Source organism: Pteropus vampyrus, unplaced genomic scaffold (genome assembly GCF_000151845.1).
Source record: "Pteropus vampyrus isolate Shadow unplaced genomic scaffold, Pvam_2.0 Scaffold116, whole genome shotgun sequence".
Lineage (NCBI taxonomy): Eukaryota > Metazoa > Chordata > Mammalia > Chiroptera > Pteropodidae > Pteropus > Pteropus vampyrus.
The window spans coordinates 3571355-3594341 of NW_011888897.1; the positions used below are offsets into that span (position 1 = coordinate 3571355).

General features: G+C 36.6%; 2 protein-coding genes across 14 annotated transcripts in view; one reads left to right on the forward strand and one right to left on the reverse strand.

Moving 5' to 3' along the window:
* The window catches only part of FGD6 (FYVE, RhoGEF and PH domain containing 6), a 95886-nt gene extending 86832 nt beyond the window's left edge, over positions 1 to 9054 (reverse strand). The window contains exons 1-2 of one of the 2 annotated variants that reach the window (XM_011365904.2): positions 8781 to 9012; positions 1105 to 3523 (exon numbers count right to left, since the gene is read on the reverse strand). In XM_011365904.2, the coding sequence (XP_011364206.1) occupies positions 1105 to 3523; positions 8781 to 8796 (2435 nt within the window). In that variant the 5' untranslated portion in view covers positions 8797 to 9012. Of the gene's footprint in view, positions 1 to 1104; positions 3524 to 8780 lie in introns of both variants that reach the window. The other variant, XM_023533967.1, reaches the window with a different exon arrangement.
* A 202-nt stretch (positions 9055 to 9256) lies between these two features.
* VEZT (vezatin, adherens junctions transmembrane protein) overlaps positions 9257 to 22987 on the forward strand; it is a 58628-nt gene continuing 44897 nt past the window's right edge. For 11 of the 12 annotated variants that reach the window (XM_011365905.2, XM_011365906.2, XM_011365907.2 and 8 more), the window contains exon 1: positions 9257 to 9391. In XM_011365905.2, coding sequence (XP_011364207.1) covers positions 9356 to 9391 — 36 coding nt within the window. In that variant the 5' untranslated portion in view covers positions 9257 to 9355. The remainder of the gene's footprint in view (positions 9392 to 22987) is intronic. The other variant, XM_023533971.1, reaches the window with a different exon arrangement.

Sequence of the window (22987 nt, forward strand, 5' to 3'; positions counted from 1 at the left end):
ATTAAAAAAATAATTTATTTTACTTGGTGCACTATGATTTTAATAGACAATTTATTCAATTCACCCAATAATCTTTTTAGCTCCTACTATGTATCATGTATGTTAATATTTCTATGAAAGTCCCATTTTAAGATGTGAGTATTCAGAGGCTTGAAGTTAGAGACCTAAGAAGAATATGAAGACTTCAAAAAGGGCCTGTGGGTTTTGTGTTAAACACAACATCAATGCCTTAATACAGTGCAAAGACTCCCTTTGTGACTGTGGAGAAAGGAGGCAGCAGCTGAAGTGGTTGCTTCCGTTGCCTCTTTTTCATTCATTCTCTTGTACACCCCCAACCAACGTCTACTGATCCCTACTAAGCCCCTTGCTGGGCCTCATGCAGGACAAAAAGATATGATCAGACCTCTTCATGGAGCCTAAAGCCGGATACAGAACATCAGACAGATCAGTAAAGAACCACACCATAAGACAGATTGAAGGAAAGGCTGTGAGGACACCACAGCATAACAGGGAGGTCAGAATAGGAAGTAAACATTTCCCACTAGGCAACTGTATAAGCTTTATGAAGCCAATGATTGCTGAGCTGGGCCATCAAGGATGGGCAAGGTTTCAATAAGATGGATGGCATAAGTATACTAAGGGCAGAAAGCGCCTACACAAAAATAAGAAAGGAGAGTAGTTAATGTGTTTCCTGTATCTTTCCCATATCCTTTTGAAGTTAGCACTTATACTAGCCTTTGACAGATAAATAACTAATCCTCAGAGTGGTAACTTTTGCAAACTTAGAGGTTCCACCTGACAAGGGTATCACAGGTAAATGCATAGATTTCAATAACTTCACAGATTTCTTACACCGAGCATATACACCTCACTAAATTGGCCAATTTCCTCCCCTAGGTACTTCAATCTTGCACTGCAAATACCCATTCTGACTAAATGATAAAAGAGACTGCCCTTTGGAATAATTTAACATATGCTTACCTGACCCACTCTCACCAAGTGATCTCCCTCTGTGTGCAATTTTACCTATCGCACGGGGTTGCTGAAGATTAATTTCAGTGATGGATGTGAAAGTGCAGTGTCTGTCTGGCACAAGAGTGTTACCTGGAATGTTGATGTGTAGGTCCAAGTTGCAGCTGACCATCTGGGGGTTCATATGGCTCTTCTACCTCATACACATTTGCATCAGAGTCCTCCACGCTGCTGGAATTCTGCCATTCCAACTCTGGAGTTTTCCCTACAGCCATAATAAATGGCAGGTTCTCATACTCTGGTATTTCCTCATAATGCCGTATATGTTCATACTCCGGTGCACAGCCACTTGTAACAGATTTGCAAGGCAACAGAGATGTTGCCTCCCTGTAGAGCAGTTGGTCATCCAAAGACTCAGCTCTTGATCCACTCATTGCACTGGTCTGGCCCCGAGACTTCTTCCTCTTCTTTTGGGATTCCAGACTGTAGTTATCTGCAGAATAGGCTTTGATGGGTTTATTTCTCTTCTCTTCATCTACCAACAAACCATGCCAATCATTTTCAATCCCTTTTCGCCTCGCACCTGAGGGGCTGCCTGCAGTTGTGTCTCCAAGCTGGCTACTCTTCGACCATAATTTCTGAAAGTCATTCTTCATGAAACAGATGGACAGCTTCATGTTGAGCAACTTCTTTAAAGAGTTTTTCTTTTGAGAGTCTTTGCAAGGCTTAGTGCACCTTTCCATGTCCACGGCAGATAGTGATTTTGCTCTAGGCTTGGTCAGGACAGTGGAAGACTCACTACTTGAGGATATGGTGACAGACTTCAAGGATTCTGGGTTCCCTGAAAAGGGTAAAATAGGATGAGGTAATTTCCACACTGGCTTTTCTGAAGTCCGTTTAGGCATATCAAAGGAAGACGACATACCATGGTTTTGGGCACACAATTGTCGAAGGTGGTTTCTTTCTGGATCTTTCTCTGAATTTTTTTCTTCATTTGAGGGATAAGAACTTTTCTCCACAAGCTCCTCTGAGGCAGCCTTTTTAAGTACTCCTGCAGCAGGCAAGCTGTGTCTTTGAGGTTTTTTGGGGACAATTTTTGAAGAACTTTCATCTTTTATTGTAGATTCTTTTTGTGTTTGAGAGGCAGACACTCCCAGGTTAGGCGAGTATTTGTTGCAAGTTAATTTCACCTGCTTAGGCAGGCTCATAGATAGAGTACTGCATCTTGCAAAATTAGCCTCTTTGTCTACAGCAGGGAACATACTAGAACCATCTACTATTTTGCTGTCAGAACTCAAATTAGAGTCTGTATTTAAAGGAGGTGTTACTTTTTCAGAAGAAGATGTTTCATGACACATGGCTTTCTGTGAATCAGCTAAGTTTTTTCTGTCACTGCTGGAGTCCACATTGAATTCACTTTGATTGCCTGGCTTCACTTTGCCCACCTGTTCCTGGTTATACAAAACATCTTGATAAACGACACTGATTTTATTATTTCTCAAACTATCTTCAGAAAGACAAGAAGAGTTACTCTCTAAATTCTCTGGTCCTTCAGTCCTTTCACTAGGAGCATCCACGTGCTTTTGGCGTAGCAGGCGAGCAGTGCGTGCCTTCCTGGGTTTCGGAGTTGGAAATTTGGGGGTATATGGTACTAAGTGAATTTCTAAGAGACCATGGTCTTTGACTTCTGATTTCTTACTAACTCCATCTGAAGATAAAAAAGGACTTCTTTTACCATTTGCTAGAGCTTCTTGTTCAGATGAATGAAAGCAAATACTGTTTTTTTCACTGCTGTCCTGACCAGTTTCAAAATTTTGAAATTCATTACTAGGAAGTTGTAGGTGGCAATGGTGATCAGGAACTTTTTCAAAGCTGGACAGGGAAGGTGACAAGTCTGCAAATTCAATTCTGAATTGTCTGTTGGAATTACAGCAATCATTCATTTCTGGGTTGTCTGTGGATCTGTGTTTTTGTGGGGAAATAAAAGGTGACGTTCGTTTTGTTAAAACATCTTTAAGCTTCTCTTCTAGGATGCTTGCCTTTAAAACAACTCCACTGTGGCTCTTAACCGTTTCACCATTAGAATCACATTGACTCCTTGTTTTTATAGCCGGAGAGGATGCATCGCTTTTGCTATTTTCTAAATTTTCAGGCGTTTCTAAGGGCTCTAAGACAAGATGCTTTACACAGAGATTCTCTCTAGTCCCAAGCTTATGGATACACTCAGAACTGCAGGAACATATTGGTAAAATATAATCACTGCTCTGACGCCCTACGTTTTTGCAAGAAGAGTTGTTGGCATTTTCAGGTAATTCCTGTTTATGCTCTTCCAGGTTCACGATGATTTTCCTTGATGGTGACTGCCCGATTTCACAAACAGGTGAGCCCTTTGGAACTTTCGGTTTTGGAGCTATTGCTGGTTTGGTTTTCTTTGTTGACTGTGGAACACTAGAAATCACAATATCGGGTTTGGGTGCAACAGGAGGTGGAGCTGGCTTATTATTTGCCACCACTAACTTTGGCTTGGGGGCCACCGGTGGCTTCTTAATCTCTAGAAAGAAAATAATAATAATTTGATGAGAAAAAAACCAAAGACGATAAATGACTAAATTAGATAACTTTTAATTTTGACAACATGGTGAACTTTCATTTTACTATTTTTAATTGTGTTACATTGTATACAGTCAATATTAGTCTTGAAAATTTCTTAAATTGCCATTTATATAACTTTGGGTATATTGTACATTCCTTAATAAATCCAATACAATTTTTCTTCTAACTTTGGAACAGATTACCATATCTGCAGACAACATTAAATGAAATAAATAATTGGTTTCTGCTTGGGGCCTGAATAGCAGGAGAAAGTACTTCTGCTATTCATTTCATTTACTAAGTACTTCATTTCCTTTACTAAGTACTAAGAGTTGAAGTTGTCTAAGTTACATGTAGAACACAACTCTTTAAGCTTTCATATGAAAGGAGTATTCTTCTACCTCGATAATATACAGTAAAGTTATATAAGTGCCTGTTATCAATAATCTAGATTACGAAACTCCCAAAACAATCTTAAAGAAATATAGAAATCAGAAACTTCCCAAACTTAAAACTAAAAAGTAATTTTTCTGTATTAGTGGAGGCTCATAATAAAGTTGATATTTCTCTGTGCAAGTGTTGTCAATTGGGAATTTTCATTGTAATCCTTCATGGAACTTCATTTTCAAAAATGTCACATGTCTAGGCTCTAGCCCAGGTCTAATCAATCAGTTTCTGGAGATAGAGCCTAGACATCTGTATTTCTTTTAGGTTCCACTGGGATTATGCTGTGTACCCTTCATTAATCACCACCATTCTAGTGCATTTAAAAGATGACAACTTCTAGTGTAGCAATTCTTCCTCGACATTATATAAAAAGTACTTAATGAGTACCTACGATACCTGCTAGACTTGTACAGACTTGCTCCTAGAAACCTTAAAAAAGCTTCACACGACAGAGCCTGAACATCAGAGTTTTTTAAAGTTCTTTTAAGTTTTTCCACTTATACTGTCACTATCACCCAGTCGTACTTCCCCAAGAAGACGTGAGATAAAATGTATCTTGGAGACCACCTAGGAAGACCAGGTGCTATAGGCGTTAAAAAAAAAAAAAAAATTATGTTTGTTCCTCCAACAGGATCTAATGCTTAATAAAAACTTAATTTACTGAAAAAATAAAAATAAACCTTTCAAAATATGTACTGGATAATTACTAGAATACACAGAGGCTTTGATACTTCATTTGGTGATTAATTTCTTTTCTACAAAGGAAATTAGTCACAACACTGGGGAAGATATTACATGGAACTGAGTTAAAAAAAAAAAAAAAGAGAGTAGGGTGCTCTACTTCCTTTTACTAAACAAGGAAGAATGTCCCAAATCCCTAATATGTGTTTAATCAAGATCACATAAGAGATGCCTTGTCACTCAGCATGTTGTAATAAAGAAGATAATGAAATATTTTCAAAATAACAAATTCCCAAAGCTTTACCATTTCAGTTATCTATCCAATAAGCATGTTATTAGTTTTGCTTTGCTTTAGGCAAGAAAAAAATTGTAAAACACTTAAAAGCCTAATGATAAAGCTTGGTATAATAAATGATCTATTAAGTCTTACAAAAAAATATGAATGCCCTAGGCCTCTTCCCAACCTCCCATCTTACTAAAGATAATGAAAACTGACAGACCGTCATGTTGATTTCATTTCTGTAACCATTCTTAAAGCATCTTCCCTCAGGAATTTTTTTAAAGAACTTAAAAAAATCCATTTTACAAGTTGAAAAGAGTTACAGAGATTGACTGCACAGCAAAGTGAATGTACTTAATGCTACTGAACTGTAAACTTAAAAATGGTAAAGATAATAAATTTGTCAGGTATATTTTACTACAACCAAAAAAAGCAAAAAGAACCTAGCTCATCAAATTAATCTTTTACTTTCTGGTTCTTGCCGTTTTGTCAGAAGTTTCCAGGTCATTTAATCAATCAATTTTTGCTTTTTAAATTGTTTTTTAATCTCTGGTCCTAATTTTACTCTTTAAATGTGTTTTGTACATAAGTCTGCTTCCAACAGACATAAATCCCTAATCTCTTTAGTGTACTAGAAATTCAATTAACTACATATGAGCTGTGGTTGATTCCCAGTATTATGTACCTAATGCACTCAGCGCATACTCACTGAATTAAGTAAATAAATAGTGAACTCTGATTCACCATTGCTAGTTAACCATGTACTGGAGGAAGCCAATAACTAATTTGAAGAGCTGGCTAAGGTAATTAATTGTGTGCCTTGTGCAGATGTGGCTACCTCAGTTTCCTTGTGAATGAGAGAGCTGAACAGAACTCTTAATGCCTGTATGAGTCTGAGATTATAACTGAGATACTTGTTTCAGGAGAATCCTTATATTCTCTAGCCCCTTTGCCCTGTATGATTTTTTTTCGGTATAATTTTGTCTCTAGCTCAAGAAGGCAAGCTTCACTGCAATGTCCTCAATGGTGAAAATAGGGCCCTGGGAATAGTGAGAGCTGTCACATAACAAATACCATTTAATAATGTCTCAGTAACGGAAATTTCTTTTTTAAAAAATCAATGTCCATTTTAATGCAGAATAATATTTTGAAAAGTTAGTAGGAATCAACTTCAACAGGATTACTGAGTAAGTCCTTATTAGTAGGAACAGGTGTTTGACTAAGTCATTGGTAGAGCAATATCTGAAATCGTTCATTATTATTATCATTATTTTTTCGTGGCTTTATTTTGAAAGAAACAGAATTCAAAAAATAATAAGCCATTATATTATGGCCTGCTCCAATGTCAAACTCTTGAAATAAGTGCATGGTGTTTGGAAACGAATCCAACACCTTTGGATCTTAATACTGTATCAACAGTCAGACCCAAAGCTTTTTAGAGCAAAGCAGCAAATCTTTTGTTTACACAGCTGTTTGGTTCCAAGGAAAAATAAGGTAAGAAAGTAAAGAACCAGAATCATTTTACTATTACAAATATACTGTCATCTGTTACACACAGATGGCTGTGGTTCACCTGCACAATTTCTTAGCTATTGGACAAGCAAAGCACAAGCATTGAGACAGTAACCCTTACAAGTTCAAAAAGATAGACAATATACACCTATAGTTATCTCTCCTATTAAAAATATTGATTAGAATAATTCTAAAATCTCTACTATGAGCCAACTCTTTTACAGATGTAGCAAAACAAAGCAAGCTCTTCTGCAGGATACATATAACTTAGATGTTCCACAACATTGCTCTTATTTCCTTAACTTAAGACAGCCATTCCAAATACCACAGATTAGATTCCATATAAACATCCCCTCCCCCAATTGCAAATAATTTTCCTAAAGTTTTAATGAATTTGATTATTGTCCCAAAGAGCTTAAACAGCTTGCAAGAATAATGAAAACATAATTTTATGAGAATAGGATGAAATAAAACCCAGTTGTCATACATATTCTCTATTTAGACATGAGAAAGAATTAAAATAAATCTTAACAAATGGGTGAACAAAATACATAGTTAATGCTTCTCAGCAAGCCATGCTAAAAACCAACTAACTCAGCTGAGCACAGGAAGTGTCCCTCTTAAAACACCACAAAAATGTCTGTGGATTTCTTTAATTATAAAGTTGATAAAATATAAAAATAGCTTGCATTATTCTAGAGTAATTCAAATAAAAGAATCATAAATTTCCAGACTGAGCCCTAGATCAGGTTTACATATTTAAATGTCAAATTAAATGCTTCTGTATCTGTTCATTATAAACTGTTAGGACTGGAATTGAAAACTGATACATATAAGGTATGAATATTTTAAATGTGTTTGACACTCCAAGAGAGGAGAGAGCTAAAATTGGCTGGAAGGATTTAAAAATTTCCAACCACTTTAAACTTAAATTAGACTAGTTCGGTAATAAAGAAAACTTGAACAAAGGTGAAGTACAGACATTTAGAATGAAATTAATTCACTTCGAGTAAGTAGAAACCTTCCTTTTGGTAAGGAAAAGAGTTTATAAATAACATAACTTCAACAGTCGTATGATAACATCTCCTATACATAAATATAACATCAAAAAGGAAAGATCCACATTTTTTTTCAGGAATATTTCATTCCTAGCTTTCTTATTCCTATTGGCTAACTTCTTCCCTAGTTAGCTGTAATCTGATTACACCTAGCAATGCAACACTCCAATATATCTAGGCTTTAGAAATAGTACAAATCAGAACATTTAGAGTGCTGTTTGACAGTTTCAAGTTGCAGAAATTTAAAACAAATGCCAAGTAAAGCAAAGAAAATTTAATCTGATACTTAAGTGCTGATTCTAGAAGCAACTTTGAGAGATAACTTTACACTATTTTACTATAAAATTTCTAATGGAAGTTTCTTTCGATGCGGACAAAACAAAGAAAAAAATCTTAATACTTAACACATTAAACTGTGGTTTAAAAATTAACATGTTCTTATAAAGTGAATTTAACACCACTTTATAGTAATTATTTTAAAAAATAAGAACTATTCCTTAAAAATGTTTAGAAACACAACGTCCAGAATTGCTCAAAATCCACACAAAGGTAAACACAGACTTTGTCATTTGGATGAAAGGAAAGGACTATGAGAGGCAGGCGGAAAATACGGCTTTGTTTACACTAACCAGGTAGAAATAGAAAAAAACACCCATAAAATATTAGGTGAAGATGAGCAAAAAACTGCCATCGGCAATGCTACTACTCTCTACTTCTCAGGTAACAGAGAAAACCACCAGGATAGGAGTAACAATGTTTAAATCTCTTTATCTATTAAGCAATTAAGGGTCAGAGTTTCCAGTCGATACTAGATTGAAGGCGACTCAGCACAGTCGCCGAGTTAAACACTCCGGGAACACTGCCCTTTCCTAGAATAACAGATTTCTTAACATGGGAATCTAAACTATTTTCACATGCAAAGGCAAAGTCGCTCAAATTTTAGGAGAGACAAACGTACTCTTTATATTTCGAATTTCACCTGGTGCAAAGAGCCCCCAACACAGGTCTCCTTTTAAAGGCAGGTCCCAAGAGATAGACGATTTCCAAACAGCCTCTTCTGGCAGGAAGGGACGCGAAAATGCAGCAGCAAACGCCGTCTGCTCCGCACTTGCCACAATTCTCGGGAAAGGTAGACGAAACACCGCTAACCCACCCCAGAGGAGAAAGTTGCTCCGGAGCCCGAGACTAGCTGCGCTCGCTACCAACTTTCCGGCGGCAGCGCGAGCGCCGTCACTTACCGGCGGCAGAAGTCATGATTCCCCCACGCAGCTCGCTTCCCTGGTCGCTTCCCTCAATCCGTGCTTCCCTTACAGTCCATTGTTTCAAGAGTTTGGGCAGAAAAGAAAAGTCGCCGCAGCGCCCACATTCCGTCCGGTGGCCCCCCCAGGCGCAATCTGAGCGCTGCACAAAGGATGCGGCGGGCTCCAGGGACCCCACGGCGTTGCCAGGCGCGAGCCGCAGGCGGCGGGCGCGAGCCGTGTTCACTGCGGCTCCGCCGGCGCGTGCCCGTCTCCAGCTCCAAAAAAAGCTGTGCTCCAGGCGCCCCCTGCCAGTCGCAGCCATAAAAGGCGGACAAAAGCCACAGCCTCCTCCAATCAGAGGGCTCGAGCTTCATTTCGCTCCCGCCCATCCTTCCCACAGGCGCATCCTCTGCTCCAATAAGTGGGTCTGAAAAGGGGGCGTGAGCTGCGAGGCATGCTGGGAATTGCAGTTTTCTGGACCCAGGAGACCTGCAGAAGCCGGAGCCTGGGTGCTGCCGGTTCCCCCGCCCTCATTTCCCATCGTGCTGAGGCGGGTGGCATGGCGGAGAAGGATGACACCGGAGTTTGACGAAGAGGTGGTTTTTGAGGTAAGGGGAAAATGGCGGTGGGTGTGGATTGCCTTTGTTTAAGAGAGACGAGGGGGAAGGCGAGGAGGCAAGGCGAAGGGCCGATCCCGGGGCGAAGGATCTGGTGACGTTCCTGCCAGCCTCGGTTACGGAATCTCGGCGATTTCTAGGCCTAGTGTTGGCTGCAGCCTGACAGGTGTAGCCCGAGACGCCCTCTCCGCGGCAGACACCGCCTCCAGCGGGCCCAGAATTCCCAGTCAGGGCAGTGGATGAGAGCCCTGCCGTTCCTTCCCCGGGGACCGATGCTTCGCAGGGGACTGCTCCTGGCTGGGGCGGGACCCAGTCGTGCGTTTTGGATACTCATCAATACAACTTAGCCTCCCTTTTTCGTCCTTGATTTTTTGGATCATTATCTAGAAGTGCTTAGGTCCCTATTCCTGATCGAGGCGTGGCCTTCGGAATGAAGGCAGCAGGTGCCAGTTTTCTAACAAGGTTTAAAATATGTGCGGGATGGGGGGGACTACTGTGAGTGGTAGGGGCCAGGGCATCTCAGCATCTAGGTTCAATTCTTTTGTCCTTTGCTCTTGCGCTAAGTGTAGCCAGTTCTTCGACTCAAGGCGTGAGTGCTTTTGTGTGGGACTATTTTAAGACGTTCTCTGCCATCTTGAATGGATAAAAAGGGGGGGGGGGCGAGTGTTTTTGTTGCCATTTATCTATCAGACACAGGTGAAAACTCACCACCCCTATATAGGTGTCTTGAGTATATGTTGTTTTACATTCACGCATCCAACTATATTTTAAGATTTTTTTAAAAAGATATGACCCATTCCGTACAATGGGAGAGCTAGGCATTAAACAACACAGAATGGTAAATGTTGAAATATGTTCAAACTGTCGTTGGAGGATTGATTTGGAAACCGCTGTTTGTTCTTGTTAGCCTCCGAGAAGCTACGCCCAGTAAATGATATTGGAGGTGAATCTTGAACTATGAAGCGGATTAGGAAGACAGAAGGAAGAAAATGCATTACGAAGAGAATAGAGTATGCCAAGGGAGGAGTAAAAATACCTGGTGTGGATTTTTCAGGGCCTTGAGTGTGGGAGGGTCACTATATAAAGTGGTTTGATGTGGCTAGAGTGTAGAAGTGGTGGAAGATAGGGGCTGTTTTTCCAAAATGAGGAGTCTGGATGCGAGGAGCTCACTAGGGAAGACAAGCGCCTGAATTTTGGAAATGAGAGAGGGAGTCATGGAATATTGTAATGGCTTGCACGAATACTTCTCAGGTAAAATCGAAGAAACAGTTACAAATTGAGAGTGGGAGCAAAAGGAGAGACAAAAATCTGGGTTGCTTAGATTTCTAGAGTAAGGAAATCTGGGCAGATTATTTTTTTAACCATATTTTTTAGATTTCTAAACATAATAGTAACAAATACTCTAAGAACACTTAACTGTAGAAAATGAGCCACAAAATTAAAATTACCCATTATCCTAGCATCCAAAGATGGCCACTATTAACATTAGAGTATGTGTTTTTCCAGATTTTTCTATGCAAATAAACCTTTAAGTGTGGGATTTTTTTTAACACAAAAGATATACCGCATAGAATTTCGTATGTTTTTCACCTAAATTTATCATGAGTCTCTTCCTATTCATTACTCTTTGAAAACATTATTAATTAGTGAATATCCCATCATGTGTATGTATCATAACATAACCATTTTACCATTATTGGATAATTATATTGTTTCGAGATACTATTGTAATCAACACTGACATAAATCCATCTTTCATTGCAACTCTGAATTTTCCTTAGAATAATTTCTAGAAAGGAAATTAGTGGGTGAAAGGAAGAACATTTTTTTAAGACTTACATAGAAAGATTATACCAATTCATGTTTTCATTAGGAATAAGTGTATTAGTTTCACCAGATCCTCAGCAACAGCCTTATTAGTTTCATTAGTTTCCTTTAATCTTCGCTAACTTGCTAGGAAAAAAATAGCATTCCATTGTTCTAATTTACATTTTGTGCATTTATTGGAGCCACTTTTCTTGCTTGAGCCTTTCTTTTTTTATTTTTTACCCATTTCCCTATTGGATGTTAGCTTCTTAAAAATTGTCTTTCATGATTTCTTCATGTTACTTGCAGAAAATTTTTTCCAGCTTGCTATTTGATTCATTTGCCCTTGTGTCATATGCATTAATTTTTATTGCAACATAATATTCATGAGAAAAGTGCATAAATCATAAATGTGCAGATTGATGAATTTTCACATGTGAACACACCCCTGTAGCAAGCACTCAGATCAAGAAATTGAACATCACCAGCACACCAGCTCTCTTTCTTTCCTTCAGTCACTTCTCTCCACCCCAAGGATAACCACTATTCAGAGTTATAATAACTAACTTACATTAGCTTTATCTATTTTTATAGTGTAGACACTGCAATTCCATTTGTATATGCTCTTTTTTGTCTGGCTTTTTTTTTTTCTTTCTGGTTTTGTTTGTTAGATTCATCCATATTGTAATGTGACAATATTTTTATTTCTCCATAGTATTCCATGTGAATATATGACAGTTTTTAAAATTCATTCCACTGGTGATGGTCTTTGGGTAGTTTTCAATTTGCGACTATTTTGAGTAGTGCTACTGTGAACTTTTTAGTATATGTGTTTGTTGAACACATTTCTGTTGGATACATACTTAGAAGTGGAATTGCTGAGTCATAGGAAATGCATATGTTTTCCTTTCGTAGATATTGCCAAATGTTATTCCAAATATTGTACCAATTTATACTACTACCATCAGTCTCCAGGTCCTCTATATCCTCAACAACATTTGCTAATTTCAGTCTTTCTTTTTATCATTCTGATGGGTGTATATCTCCTCTTGGCTTTAATTTGCAGTTCTCTGATTAAAAAAAAAAAATTGAGTCCTTTTATGTGATTATGAACCCATATGTCCACTTTTGTGAAGCCAATTCAAGGTTTTTTTGCATATTTTTCTATTGGGTTATCTGTTTTTCTTACTGATTTGAAGAAGCTCTTACATGTGATAGATATAAGTCCTTTGCTGGATAAACTGTACCTCAAATATCTTATTTCAGGAAACAGAAAGGGATGGGAAGCTATCTGACTCATTTAGAAGGCAAGTAATAAAAATGCTCATGGATCGGAAGATTTATTGCAAAGATGTCAGGTCTCCCCAAATTAATCTATAGATTCAAAGCAATCCCAATCAAAATCTCAGTAGATTTAAAAAAAAAACAACAACAACAACAACACTGAAATTGACAGGCTGATTCTAAAATTCATTCAGAAATACAATTGACCAGAAATAGCCAAAGCAATCTTGAAGGAAAATAAAGCTTCAGGGTTTTTAACTAAGACCTATTATAAAGTTATGGTAATTAAAATAATGTAGTATTGGCACAAGAATGGTCTAATTGACCAATGGAAAAGAGAGTATCTAGAAGCAGAGGCACATATACAAGATATCCTGTTTTATGACAAAGGCAACATTGTAGTTCAATGGGGAATGGAAGGTGTGTTCAGTAAATGCCAGGTTAAATGGACAGCCATGTGGGAGAAAGAAATTTATTGACCTTTATTTGGTACCATACAAAAATCGGTTCCAGATGAATGGTAGATCTAAATGCAAAAGGTAAAACAAAGCTTTTAGAGAAAATATCTGTATGCCCTTAGACCTCTTTTAAGCCCTAAGCATAAAAGAAAAAGGTTTATCAAATTATAATAAAGGTAAGAGCTTTTGTTCATTGAAAGACACTATTAAGAGATTCTTGCTGAAGACAGGCCAGAGTGGTTAGACATCATCTGGGGGTTAGTAGAAGATGAGGAACCCCATATTGAGGGTGATCAGTTGTGGAGGATGGGAGACTTGCCAAAACGATCTAGCAAGATTCTTATTAATCTGTGCAAGAAAGTACACAGATGGGCTTAAGAGAAGAAGGTTCTGGAGCCTGGCTAAAGTTTGATCCAGCAAATAAATCTTTTTTCAATACCCAGGGGAAAATTCTAACTCCCCAAGGTGGCTTAGAATTCACAATTAAATACTATCTCAATTGGGGGTGAGGGAGCTATAAGCCTCTTAGGGGAGAATACGTTATTTTAAGGAAATATGAATGAATGGACCCTTGGAGGAATACATGGGACATATGATAGTTTGTGACAAAGTTTGTCTGGGTGGGTAGATTTCTGGCCTCCTTTCCTGTGATAACAGTCAATCTTCCCTGGTTGATGAAACTCCGGAGAGGGTATTTTGTGACAATCGAGTTCCTTTTGGAAGATCTATCTTAAGGCAATAAGAGAAGTTCAGTGAAAGCCTCTCTCTGAATTTTCTGTTTTTCAAGTACCTGCAGCTCAAAGTAATATGCCAAAGTGGCATATTTGAGAGTGGTATATTCTGCTACTCTGTAGGAATGACCTGTTTCTCGAAGGTATAGCTAAATTGGTCCTTAAACTATCTAGGCCATTGCTGGAGATAAGGGGAATGGATGCTGGTCCACCAATTCCATTCCTTTTATGGTTATCGCTCAGTTTCAGTTTTCTATTTTGGGAGATATTTTGATAGTTTTTCTTTTTTAATTCTGAAAGGCAATGTAATATAGTTAAAGTAGACTCTGGAGCTGGACAACATAGGGAATCCTAGGTTCCACTATTTATTAGTTAATGTAACTTTGAGCAGTTTATTTAATTTCTCTGTGTTTCAGTTTTCTCAATATTAAATAGGAATAGCAGTACCTATCTCTTAGAGCAGTTGTATTAAATGACTTAATATAAGGGAAGTACTTAGATGAGTGCCTGGAACATTGTAAGCATTCAGTAAATGTTAGCTATTAAATTTTTTCAGAAAATTGCTTTTTACCCACATTTTCAAAATTATTGGTGTATTCTTAGTAGTGCCTCAGTTTTTAGATTCATAGCACTAATTAGATCTTACTATGTTTATTTATGCCCTCTCTGTTTATGTTACATGGCTTTGACACAATATTGACTTACTAGATAGATTTTTCAAATAACTAGTTACTGGTTGTGTTTGATCAGTTCACTTGAATGTGTTTATGCTTAAAATTTTTTTAATTTTTAAATTTCTACTTTTCTACTTTCTATAATTTCCTTTCTTCTGCTTTATATGTGTTTATTTTACTGTTTTTACTGTTTTTTTTTCCCCCTAGCTTCCTGAGCTAAAGACTTAAGTACTGAAAATAATGTGGAAGGTTATAAATTTTCCTGTTAGTACTGCATTGGCTATATCATGAGTTTTAAAATGGAGTGTGTGTCACGGTTTTGTAATTTCCATTTTAATTTCTTCTTTAGCCCACGATTTATTTAATATCCAGGTGTTTGGGTAAAGGATCGATGTTATTGTTAGTGATGATTTTTCTCCCATATGCCCCTCTAGACCCATAATTCCACCCTAGTCATTATGGAATGCATCACCCATATTCCGTTGTCCTGTGGATACCATTTGTATTCAGCCAGTGAGAAGGACCTGCAAATCCAAGGTTTCTAAGTCTGTTCAGGCTGCTATAACAAAAATATCATACATTGGGTGGCTTATAAACAACAAGAATTTATTTGTCACAGTTCTAGAGGCTGGAAAATCTAAAGTCAGAGTGCCAACATGGTCATTCTGGTGAGGACCTGCTTCCTGGTCTATAGAAGGTTGTCTTTTCCCTGTGTCTTCACATCAGCATAGGGTAAGGGAGCTCTCTGGGATCTCTTTTAAAGGGACTGATTCCATTCTTGCGGGCTCCAAACACATGACCTTATCACCTCTCATAGGCTCCACCTTCAAATACCATCACATTGGAGATTAGGTTTCAACATGAATTGTGGGAGAGCACAAATATTCAGTCTATAGCGAGAGGTTAGAAGAGAGTGTACTGGAGAGGTATTTATCCTCCTCGTTGTCTCCCTGCCAGGCTACCATTCGGTGGTGATTGTGTTCCTGTACCTAAAACCACAACTCTTGTTGGGGGACTTCTTTAGCTTCGGTGACACTGCTTCTTTCCCTTGGCCTTGAAGCCTTTGGTAATAACGTCCCGCTGTTGCTAGTCCCTGGGCCTTCCACTATCCCTGTTAGTTGCCTCAGCCCAGCTTACAGCATTGAAAATAAATGGTTATTTCATTACATTAAACTCTTTCAGTTACTCCTTTTAAGTATGCCATCCATCTATTTCTTGCAAAGTCTTCCTGCAAGATAACTTCCTTGATTAACTATTTTGCTGCCCCTGTTTTCTAGGATTAACTCTGGTCCATTTTCATCCATGGCCTCTGGTTTTGCTGAGGACTATTCTTTATCTCTTAGTGCTTCAGAACCTTGAATGAAATGGATGTTAAAGTATATTCTTCTTGGTTACACACTTTTCACAGTCCAATTCCTGCTGGTGCGGGTCTGGGCCTAAGAGCACTTTAGATAGAGGCCGAATGATTACAGGTTTTTGTAGGATTTTGGCTTCTTTGGCAGTATAGTTCCTTGAAATGTAGTGAGTCTGCTTCTAGGCAGTTTCATATACAAGTAACCATTGCAAAGAGCCCATTTAGACATAGTTCTTAAATCTGAAATCTGTAGATTACTTATTGGTTCTGTTTTGGATCTTTTCTCCCTCTCATTCAACTTAATGGCAATAGCCCTGACCATCTGCAATAAGAGGCTTGGGTGAAGAGGCATCTCCCTTAATCAGATCTTAACAGCTCAGCTGGTTCCCATTATTTTGGAAAGGGACTTGGGAAAAGCTAGAAGCCACCTTCTTATTTTCTGCCTTTCGACATTTCCAGCCATGAGAATCCTATCTTTCTCCCCGCCCCCTACCCCCAAACACCACTTTCAGTCAACTTCAATCTCCAGCCACAGGCAGAGCTTTCTTTTTCAAAGCCAAAAGGTTATCGGGCGTGTTTTCCAAGGTATTGCAATACAATGGCAATAGTTTTATCCATTTGGCTGTAGTGGATCATCAGCCTTTTAGTTTGCAATACGTTTACCTTGCCATCTACCACTTATCTGGTAAGCCAGTGCAATATATTTCAGTTTTTGCTAAGTCAGACCTACTAAATAACAAGTACTATATCAGCCATAGATCTTAGTGCAGAAAACAGAAACCCCTCTATCTGCTATAAACAGGAAAAAATTTAATACAGGGAATTAGTGGTTAGAATATTGTTGGGAGGTCTAGAGGATTAAGTTCTATCAAGCTGTTAACGCTCATTAAGTGAAGAACACATGATCATGATCACAGCTACAATCCAAGAATCAGGAGCCATCACAACATCTGCCTCTCAATAACCTACAAAGCTGGTACAGTGGTACTGGAACTCAGAATCTAGCCACTGTCTCTACCACAGCTGCCTCTGCATTACCAGGAAGCTGGAGAATACATGTTGGAAGACTGCTTTAGAAACATTCTGCATCCACAGCTTTGTTTAGTAGCGCCCTTCCCCCCCCCCCCAAAAAGCCAAAGCAGCAAGAAGTGAACCTGCTTTTTTTCCACCTTCCAGATCTCTTACAAGTGTATGTAATTATTGGAGCCCAGTGTATATCTAGAACCCTAGCTGTGGGATAATTTGGGAAATGCCACATTTAGCTTTCTTGTTTCTTTAATACAAGAGGCACTAGAAGGAAGGAAGGTAGGATGGATGTGGAGCAAAGCAGTGCACCATATCCAATATTAGGGCCTAACCTCTCCTCCCCTAAGAAAATGTAATGGAGATATTTTTGGTATATTTGGTATAATACTGTTATTTTAATGATTTTCAGAGTCAGAAGTTGGACTTTTTTTTTAATGTCAGGACTTACTCAGAGTTATATGCTGCATTAAAATTAAAATTAAAAATTTTAAATCAAGCAAAGTGCTTTAAATTATTGGAAAGTGTTCCAATCACATTCTTTCCCTGTTTAAAACACTTTTGAAATATCTTGTTTTAATATCAATTTCCTGGATTGTTAGTTAATTTTACTATCTTTTCTTCTAATTTTGGTCTTTTGTATTCTCCTTCTAAGATCACTGTTAAGTCCTCCTAGTCTCGGAGGACTAGGGGTGCACTGAAGGGTGGTGTAGTAGAGGAATTAAGAAAGGGGCAGCAAGAGTGAGGTTCGCAGGCCCAATTCCCAGTCCTTGCCCTAGAATTTGACCTTCATTTCATCAGGGCTGGATTCCCTATACACCTTCAAAATTGCATTATCTTGGAGCCTGACTAGGCTGAACAGCAACAGGACAAAGTTTAGAAAATGAAGGACACCATATCTAACATGGATATTAAGCAAAATAAATACTGAAGTACTGTCATTTTACTGCTATTGTAATCTCTAATTAAGATATTTGAGTAAGAATTCTCTAGTCACCTGAGTCAGGTGATAAAGTTCTGATATTGCTCCTTCATAGCTTCAGATTTTTTTCATTATAAATTAATTGCAGAAGCTTCGAGTCATTCATCCTATCTTGAATCCTGCTACCTCTGGAGGGAAGAGTACCTGAAAATAAGAACTTTTTATCTGAAGGACTAATATTTCTACCTCTTTGCTTTATCTATAGTGCGTCTAAACTGTTTCTTTGTAACTTCATTACAGAGACAATGTTCTTCATTATAGAGACAATGTTGTCCTCAAGGGAATGTTTACTCTTTCAAATCTCTGTTTTTGGTAACATTTTCTGTAGTTGAATTCTTTGGTGTTTGCTGATGTTCATTATCTTTTCTTTTATCTCTAAGTGGGAAATCTAATTTTTGCCCCTCTTTTCTTGATCTCTTTGCTCCCCTTCATCCTTCTCAGTAAATTATGAAATGTTAACCCTTTGTTGGCAATGTGTTCAGGTTTAGCACTCCACCCCCCAGCACTACATCAACCAAATGAATTTGACCTTCATTTCTGACACAGTCTCCCACATTAAGTTGTTTTGGTTTTTAAACCTCTCTTGCTTGATTCTCCTTTTTTATATTAAACATCCCTAAAGAATATTAAAGCATTTTTATAAGTATCATTTGTAGATTCTTTTCTATTTGCATTATTGATTTGACTAATGGAAGGAAACTTTTTGTCTGTGAGTGTATACATTGACAGTAGTTGCTATTTTGATAATGGAGCTTGCTGTCTGGAATAATTATACATATAAAATTTAAGATATTGTATCATTTTATTTTTCCTTAAAATGCGTCTTCAATTTCCTATAGTATATGAAGCTCTACAATTGTACTATATAAAATAATCTTCTGAATAGTAATTGAGATTGGAAGCATAGCAAAATTCATGATTTTATCACTATCTGTAATAGAACATTTATTAATGGAGTTATTAAATCTTAACCATGTTGACATGAAAGATTGAGCATTAAGACCAAGCTAGTTTATCACCGGATATGCAGGCACAAACATGAATTATATAAATTCTTCTTGGGGAACAGGTTTTGCTTTTTTGTCTGGGTCATGTTGTTTCTTCCATTTTGGCTTCTTCATATAACCTCAGAGTTCCAGTATAAATTTTAACATTTTTAAAAAATATAAACATTCCAAAAGGTAGTAAGTAGGTCTCTCATTTCTGTATTTTGAAAGCACTTAATAAAAGGCAGGTTTCTTTGTCTCAAGCTATTATACACAGTGCTTAAATTATTTTTTATGATTATCTTGGTATCTTATATAGTTAAAAACTTTCATTTCTTAAAAGCCTTGTGGAAATGGGACTAGACCATTAGTCAAGTATGACATTAATTAGCGATGATATCTTGAATGAATCATTTCATTTCTTTAAAGCTTGCTTTCCATTTCTTATATGAAAGAGTTGTGTCTTTTAGTGTTAAATTATTTTCAAATCCGGTAAGTTGAGGGAGAATTGGCCCTTAGAGGCTTTCGTTAATTAAGAAATACAGGAAGAAATTCTGCTCATTTCCAGTCTGTTTTTAGATTGGAAACCCTGGCTCAATTTTAATTTTCTTGGTTCTGTACCAGGTGTTCACTGCATTCCCAGAAGCGAATCATACTTTAAGGATTTAGAAGAAAAGGCCTCAAACTCAGTGTACTCCATAGTGGCATAGTGTCAGACACTGTAATGACTTCATTGACTATGGATTTTTAGAGTATTGCTTATATATCTATTGAGACTTATTGTTATTCTCACTGTGGCAGATCAAAATGCCCATCATATATATTATTTAAATAATATTTAAAATAATATATTTGAGGACATTATTTATTTTAAAATCCACATAGTAATTGTTTTAGCTGACAGTCTTGCCACCCATATCTTAGTTTTGGGATTTTGCTAATTAATCCATAACCATTAATCCCATATGTCTTTAACACCTTTATTAAAGTGGATTTTCTACTTCAGTATATTTTCTGTCTTGCCTTGTCTTTTTTGTTTTACTTTTCCTTACAGAGTCTTCCTTTTTAATGACAGGGAATAGTAAATCATTTTGAGAGAAAGATCTCTCTTTTATTTCTTAATGGAACCACAAATTCTGTCTCCATTTTTATTAGTATATTATTTTTTATTTGGGATAAGGAAGAAAGAAAATGAGATTGAATGTGATCTAGTAGTATCCAAACCTCATTCTAATGTTTATTGCTTGTTCTTCAACACCCCACATTTTGCCAATGTGTCTGACATGCCTCTATTTTTTTTTTCCTAAAGCAGTTTAAAATGATAGTTTTAATTCCTCCCTTCTGCTCTGCATTCAGTAGGTGCCCAATATATGCTAGTTGATTAACCAGGTATTGAGTAATATTAAGGGTAGGGAGAGCTCAGTCCACCATTGCTGTCTTCTCTTCCCTTAGTTAACACCAAGTCACTGTTGCTCTTTATTTTTAGTCATTTGAGTGTGTAAGTTGTATAAGTCAGTTTTCTCTCATTGCATCTCTTCATCTTTCCTTTGATGGCTGTATTTTGTTTTGGGCTAATTTTATTGTACTTAAGTATATTTGTACTGTATAGAAAAATTTTAAGTTACTCTTTTAAAAACTTTCTGTTGTTTATAACATTTCACGTAAAATTCACTGGATGAGATGCATTTCTGTCGGAAAATATTAGAAGCCTACAGCCAGGAAAATTTATGGGTTATGTCTCTTACCAGCTGCTGGTTGAAAAAAACTTTTAAGTAAACACAAATATTAAGTAATATCTTCTAAAGGCATTTAAAAACCCCCACTCTCCTGATTACTTCTTCTGCAGTTGCCAAGTAATACTGAGTGGCACCAAAGAAATTATGTTCAGATTTTTTCAAAGAGCTGCTTCTGATAGGAAAATGCTTAGTAATGATGAAGACACGCCTTCCAGTTCAGTGGCCATTTTGTAATGTAGTGCTGGAGAAACAAGTGGGAACCATCAAAGAAAGAAGTGTACAGATCAAAAGAATATGAGCAAGAGGCAGTAAATTTTTCATCTAGGTCAATTGGAGAAATTAGAACTATGCTGTCTGTGAGTAGTTTAATTAGTTGGACTAATTTTTATGGACCCTTATAGTCTACTTTGTCTTTTAAATTCTATGATTAGATTTTGCTTTGCTGATATTGAATAACAATTAAATTAACGCTTGGATTTGGGGCTTTGGGAATAGCAACCTAGAAAAGTTATGTTGAAATGTGTAAATTCCAAAAAATGTGTTGTTATTTTATAATATCTTTAATTTTGCAAAATACTATTCTGTGATATTTTTCAAGGTTAAAGGTGGGGAGGGTGGGAGACAATAAGTGGCTATTTTCAAATTATACTTTCTAATTGTATACTAATTAAAGATAGGTGCAAAGTATATAGAAACAGTATATTAGCAACATAATAGTAATGGAGAAATTTATTTTCCATTGTAGGGTTTTCTTATGACAGTTTTAGCTCTTTATGTATCCAAAGCTGCTTCTTTAAAAATACAGAAAATAGCTACCTTGTGTAATTTGATAATGACAGCCTTCCTCATTAGTTTATTTTGTGGTGTTCTGCAGTTAGACTGGAAAGAAATAAGGAAATTATAGCAATTGACAACGAGAGTTTATCTTTTTCAATTATATATTTTAAAAATGTTGTTCTATATGCAATAATCACATTTAGATCTATGGCCCTGGTCAAATATAGGGGGTAGGAGGAGGGTGAAAAATAAATAAATAAAATAAAATTTTTTAAGTAATGGAAAAAAAAAAGAATAGACCTATAACCTTAAGCTGTTTTCAAAGACAAAATATTTTAAAAATCTTTTTAGTAGCTAATAAATAGTTTCCAGACAAATTTTCCCCAGACCCCTTTAATGACAGATATCTTTTTCATTAAAGATTTTGTTTTGAAGAAAAAATCTTTTAGAGGTTCTATTGGCATGGTGGAAACTTTAAAATTATATAACTTACATAATAGTACTTTTTTTTCTGAAGAAATTAAAAACTTGTAGAGATTTTTAAAGAAAAGTTACCTGTAAGTAATTTGATAAATTCCATTGTCAAGAGAATAGAAATCAAAGCCTTCTAAAGAAGCACTGATTTGTATAGGTGTGAAGTCTTCATTAACAAAGTTACTTCTACATTACACAGTTTGAGATTTCTGTGCCAATGCTTCCGGCCTCCTGCTGCCTTCCATTAGTAGCTAGCTAACTGTATTTTCCTATTGTTTTCGTGTTTAATATAGACTTGCAGAGATCAAATATTATCTGGCATCTGACAATAATAAGCATTCTGCGAGATCTAATTGTATCTTTGATATAGTACTGACATTTTAAATAAACGAACTGTTTAATAGTTGAGTAGATCATTAGTTTTGATATAGGAAAGTACACAGGATCATTCTATTCATTTGCTAAATTAACAATTCGACACCTTTTGTTGGGCACCTTTTATCACATGAATAACATATGAATATATTCTCATTGTAAAAAAGTCAAATACAGGGAAACATTAGTCCTCCCTTAATCCCCCTTTTCTTCCTCCAGTTCTGCTTTTCTCCTCAGAAGTAACCACCGTAATCGGTTTTCTTCCAGATCATTTTCAATGAAATTATATTCACATATACGTATATGCAAATATGTATGTATAATACACATTGAAATATTGTATAATTTGACTTTTAAATGTAAATGGGGTTCTTAAATGATTATAGGAGCCAGTATTCTCATAAGTACATTTAAGCATACTTTTATAATTATATCCATAGAATAGATACCTAGCAGAATTGCTAGGTCAATAGATATATACATTTATAGTTTTATAGATATACTCCTACTAATAATATATGATGTATTTGTTTCCTCATAACCTTGACAACACTAAAATGATCATACTTCTTAATCATTGTCAACTACCAGATAAAAATTATATCTTTGTTTTAACTTGCACTTCTTCAATCAAGGGTGAAGTCTTAACATGCTTTCATTTGTATTTACCATTTCTGTATTTTTTTTGAACTGCCTCTTTGTATCCTTTGCTCATTTTTGCAGTTTTTAAAATCTTTTTCTTATTAGTTTATATGGGCTTATTGAAAATTAATGAAATAGTTTTATCATATGTTGACCATACCTTCTCTCCAATGTCGTAGAGTTATTTTTAAAACCCAGGAAGCTGGACTTGAAAGTGATTTGTAAGGATAGAGGATTATTGTTTTTATACTCCCAAGATTCTTTGCAATCAGTTTTTAGGCTTGC